At 47.6% G+C, this 5,423-nt stretch overlaps 2 protein-coding genes across 3 annotated transcripts in view; one reads left to right on the top strand and one right to left on the bottom strand.

Annotated features, from left to right (window-relative positions):
* Window positions 1-286: 286 nt before the first annotated feature.
* The window catches only part of LOC135104287 (uncharacterized), a 120,844-nt gene continuing 115,707 nt past the window's right edge, over window positions 287-5,423 (top strand). The window contains exon 1 of one of the 2 annotated variants that reach the window (XM_064011502.1): window positions 287-580. The gene's annotated coding sequence lies outside the window, so the exon portion shown is untranslated. The remainder of the gene's footprint in view (window positions 581-5,423) is intronic. The other variant, XR_010270363.1, reaches the window with a different exon arrangement.
* The window catches only part of LOC135104530 (RNA-binding protein 25-like), a gene marked incomplete at its 5' end in the record, with an annotated part of 22,367 nt that continues 22,138 nt past the window's right edge, over window positions 5,195-5,423 (bottom strand). Inside the window, one exon of the mRNA XM_064012103.1 lies at window positions 5,195-5,314. Coding sequence (XP_063868173.1) covers window positions 5,195-5,314 — 120 coding nt within the window. The remainder of the gene's footprint in view (window positions 5,315-5,423) is intronic.

Raw genomic sequence — 5,423 nt, 5'->3', positions numbered from 1 at the left:
CAGAGCAGTAACCACCCATTGCCACCGCACCTGTAACCACCACATCTCACCGCAACAACGTCCCTCCTTCCCTCCCTCGCTCGCTCCCCGACTCCTTCGTCCTTTGCTTCTTCATGCCTGCCTGCCTGCCTCCCTCGGCCCGCCACCCTCCCGTATAGGACCCCAAGCGTGCGTGGGTTTCGGGAAGCGTGTCATACGCGTGGCAGGGAGCCGTGGCGATGCGAGGAGCGGCGAGGAGCTGCGAGACACGGCAGGGAGCAGGGAGTAGTGTCGTACGGCAGAGTTTGGAGGCGACTCAGTAGTCAGTATGGCCCGGGCCGTTGTAAGGAAGAGTTGGGAGTGTGACTGAGCACCTCTCCTCCTGGTCTCTGACTAACTTTTTGGTGGTGTCGTGTGTGCGTGTGTGTGTTGTGTGCGTGACCTCGCTAGCGGGAGTACCTCGTTAAATGCACTACTATTTCTGTTCCCGTTGCTGTTCTTGCTGCTGCTGCCATTACTTCAGTCATCTCGCTGGGCATCTTTGCTTCCTTGCTTCCACTGGAGTTAGCAGTCAACCCTAAGGGCGCCCCGGTGTTTAAATGTGAGTGTTGCATCGCATAGTAGTACCGTGTGTGTGTGTGTGTGTGTGTGTGTGTGTGTGTGTGTGTGTGTGTGTGTGTGTAAGTGCATTTCCCAATCTACTAATGCGATGTCCACTGCGCGTGTCCAGACCAACTTTCTAATGGTGAACTTGATGAGTTTTTTTTTTTTTTTTTTTTTTTCAACACCGATCAATTTTGGCGAGGTTACTTTATGCACTAATGGACTTTTAATTGTTGCTGTTGATCTTTTTGTTCCGATTCCTCAGATGTTTGCAATATCATTATGTGTTCCTTGAGTCTGTAGATAATGACCCAAGACTCTCTCTCTCTCTCTCTCTCTCTCTCTCTCTCTCTCTCTCTCTCTCTCTCTCTCTCTCTCTCTCTCTCTCTCTCTAACCACTCCTTGGGACTTCGGAAAATTGCGTGCATATGTGTACGTATGTATGTGTGTGTGTCGGTGTGGTGGCTGGTGTTATGCTAATGGGTGTTCGTGTCCAGCGCTGGCGTTAGTGAGGTGTTGCTGTGATAAGGTGGTGATGGTGGTGAAGGAGACCCTTTTATTCTGGCTAATGTGACACGACGGACGCACGATTTGTTTAATGTGGTGATGAGAGGCGTGGCGCTTGTTATTTTATGGTGCTGATGGTGATGGTGGTGGTGGTGGTGATGGTGATGGTGATGGTGATGGCAGTGATGGCTTAATAATTGAGGCTTTATACCTTGATCGAGTCATATTGTTGGTGCAGTTTGGTGAGAGAGAGAGAGAGAGAGAGAGAGAGAGAGAGAGAGAGAGAGAGAGAGAGAGAGAGAGAGAGAGAGAATTTAAATGCTTTGTTACTATTGGTACTACTACTGCTACCACCAAAACCACCACCACCATCATTATTGTGTGCCGGTAGTCTCGCCACCAATGTAATTAATTGCCAGCAAGATACCGATGACTTGAAGCAGCTGGCCGGGTGTCAATCGCTGCTCCTGGTGACTGGTGCTCCTACATGTACAGCAGCTCGCTCTGGCTGACACTGTGACATCCCTGGCAGTCAATATGAAGCTGTCAGCCACTCAAGAAGCCCAGAGCATTCACTGCACGGCCAATATAACATCAAATACCAAATGTACTCGTAGCGTCGCATACTGACACTTGCATCTCCTGCCTCTCCCTCCTTCTCTTCATGTTTTATGGCTGCTTCTATACTATATCATGTGGTATAGTAGTTTCAAGAGAGAGAGAGAGAGAGAGAGAGAGAGAGAGAGAGAGAGAGAGAGAGAGAGAGAGAGAGCCTGCGCCTGTCACTTTCCCCCTCCCCTCCCTCAATTGATATGCATTTTTATATGGGTATAAAACTGTGCTGATAACAGCCGCCGCCCCCACTGCCACTTCTGGCCGTCACCTGCATCAGCCACCGCCTTTTTCTTCCCGCTCCCGCTTACCAGTCACGCCGCAAGGGAGAGGGTGGGGGACGGGGGTGTTAAGAGCTTGCAGATGTGGTAATGCCCTGTCTTCATGCATGGCGTCAAGATAAGCGTACGCACACACACACACACACACACACACACACACACACACACACACACACACACACGTACAGGGAGGTGAGGCGTCCCGCACCAGCAAGTGAAGGGCATCGTGGTGATATAAAGACACTGTTGTCATTATTTTTTTCCTCCGCGTCGTGCTGAAGATGGCAGAACCTTTCGCCATTTGTAAATTCGTTCATTGGTGGTTCTTCTTCTTCTTCTTCTTCTTCTTCTTCTTCTTCTTCTTCTTCTTCTTCTTCTGAGAGAGAGAGAGAGAGAGAGAGAGAGAGAGAGAGAGAGAGAGAGAGAGAGAGAGAGAGAGAGAGTTTTCTCAAGCCAATTTCACAAGATTTCTTTTCTCTCGGCTTTGCATTCATGATGTTTTTACTTGAAAGTATCCTAGATTTTCTTTACCTCTGCTGCCTCCACTTTTTTTGTCTCTCTCTCTCTCTGAGCCGCAGCGGCCACGAGGCCTGCCTGGCAAGTTTTTTCTTTTAATCTCGCTTAGACTCGAGACAAACGATTAGCCCCCCACCAGGCACACACCGGGGCGCGAGTGCCTGCCCGCTTGCTGTTGCTTGCTTCATCTTATGAGCGACAACCGCACGGAATACTGAGCGCAGTGTTCTGCTGTGCTTCCTGTGGCATCGCGCGTCCTTCTGCCTCATTCCTGGCGAGTTTAATGACGTTATTATTATTATTATTATTATTATTATTATTATTATTATTATTATTAAAGTATATCCGTGTGGCAGGGCTGGCTTGAAGCTGAGTATAAGACCTGCTTGTTTTCATGGCAAATGTGAAGGTGGACGTATGCATAATGCACATTAAATGTTCACGTCAGTTACTGGCTGCCGCTTTCTCTCCCCCTTGGCTGGGCGCGCGCACACACTTAGACACACACACACACACACACACACACACACACACACACACACACACACACACACACACACACACACACACACACACACACACTGCGGGTCAACCAAGGTCACGGGCGTTGCTCGTCTGAAGAACTCTGGATTAGACACACATACACAAACGAGCGCGCACAAACACACGCATACACACACACACACACACACACACACACACACACACACACACACACACACACACACACACACACACACACACACACACACACACAAGATAGACTGTAATTAAATGTTAAAATCATGTAGTAGTATACAAAAGAACGGGTAGTTATCTGTACGGTGGATCTCATACTTATGCACATAAGTACGAAGAGAGAGAGAGAGAGAGAGAGAGAGAGAGAGAGAGAGAGAGAGAGAGAGAGAGAGAGAGAGAGAGAGAGAGAGAGAGAGAGAGAGAACATGTAGAGTAAGCATGCAAAAGACTTGCACCATTTGCACTGACCTCCACAACACTGCACTGCTCTCTTCTTCTCTCCACCCTTCTCCTCCTCCTTCTCCTCCTCCTCTTTCTCTCCCATCTCCCTCCCTCCCTCCATCCCAAACTGCTTGCCATGTTAAGAAATCTGGTTTTCACTCAAGTTATGTTACAGGTGAACTCATAATTAACTCAGGTGCAGGAGGGGGATGGGAGGGGAAAGGGGAAGCAGGTGATGGGGAGAGGATGTAGGGGGAAGGGAAGAGGGGGAGGAAGAGGCCACATGTGATAGTACAAACCGGTAGCACGAGAGAAGGATTTTTCGGACAGTAGCTCTCTCTCTCTCTCTCTCTCTCTCTCTCTCTCTCTCTCTCTCTCTCTCTCTCTCTCTCTCTCTCTCTCTCTCTCTCTCTCGGGAACTCATCACAGCATCCTTCCTCATCTTCTCTCTCCTCTATCTTCTCCTCCATCTCTTCTTCCTCCTGTTGTTGCTTCTTCTCTTTCTCCTCCTCCTTCACCACCAACACCACCACCACCACCACCACCACCAGCATCTCTCCTCCTCTTCCTCCTGACTGTGGTGCCTCTCCGCCACACCTGCACCCCCTACAGGTAACTCAGAGGAACTAATTGGCCCTTTTAGATACCCGTTTTAACTGTAAGAGAGAGAGAGAGAGAGAGAGAGAGAGAGAGAGAGAGAGAGAGAGAGAGAGAGAGAGAGAGAGAGAGAGATCCTAAAAACTTGATAAAAAAATAAATGATTAGTTGTAACGATTTAATGAAGAAGAACAGGGAGTTTACAGAATGACTAGATGTACTACACACAATAATAATAATAATGGTAATAATAATAATGGTAATAATAATAAAGATAAGGAACAAGACTATCGTGTGTATTGATCTCTCTCTCTCTTTATGAGATAACTTTAATTGATGTGTCCGTGAGAGAGTGATGGGAACGCCTTGTGTTGTAATACAGTGGTTCAGAGAGAGAGAGAGAGAGAGAGAGAGAGAGAGAGAGAGAGAGAGAGAGAGAGAGAGAGAGAGAGAGAGAGAGAGAGAGAGAGAGAGAGAGAGAAAGGCTTCACATTATCTTAGATTTAAAATATTGCATTGTTTAGACTAATCCTGTGGGTGAATGAGAGAGAGAGAGAGAGAGAGAGAGAGAGAGAGAGAGAGAGAGAGAGAGAGAGAGAGAGAGAGAGAGAATCCGGGTCATGTGAGGGAAAAGTGTGGCTCAGTGGGTCAAGTTGAGAAGAAAACCACACTCCATTTTCTTTGTTGAGTTTTCCATCATCACGTGGAAGAAATGCAGATTATTTAGTCCCTTCTCTCTCTCTCTCTCTCTCTCTCTCTCTCTCTCTCTCTCTCTCTCTCTCTCTCTCTCTCTCTCTCTCTCTCTCTCTCTCTCTCTCTCTCTCTCTCTAATGCAATAGGACACAAGACAACTTTTTTCAAGGACGCTGTAAGGGTGTGGTGGTGGTGGTGGTGGGGGTGGTAGCATTGTGGAAAGACTCTCCCGTTTCCCTCATTGCGTTCATAGTTTGCTGATAAAACCCCATTCCCGGCACACGCTGATGCTGTCTTTGTTTACAACAGCAGGTATCGTCCTTTTTGGCTTCTTATGTATGTACCATCGCCCGCTCCTCCTCCCATCTTGAAGTAAAGCTACAGTGATGCGCGTTACGGTCTTGATAACTAGGGAGATGTGTAAGGGGAAGGAATATTTTGTTTATTTATTTATATTTTGGAGGGTAGGTTCCTCTGGTGTTGGGGATGGGTGTTCTGCATGTGAAGGCCTCTCGACTGTCTATTTGAGGTCTACCTGGAATAAAATGTGTTACCGTCTTGATAACCTGGGGAATGTGAGGGGGAATGGGGTTATTTGCGGGAGAGATTTTTAGTGTATGGTTTGAGGTTGTGAATGTGAAGGTATAATATTTTTCTCGACTCACGACTTAACTT

The sequence above is a fragment of the Scylla paramamosain genome, chromosome 10, assembly GCF_035594125.1.
Source record: "Scylla paramamosain isolate STU-SP2022 chromosome 10, ASM3559412v1, whole genome shotgun sequence".
In the NCBI taxonomy this organism is placed as follows: Eukaryota; Metazoa; Arthropoda; class Malacostraca; order Decapoda; family Portunidae; genus Scylla; species Scylla paramamosain.
Note: the sequence above shows the minus strand (reverse complement) of the source record. Positions and strands in the feature narration are given on the sequence as shown.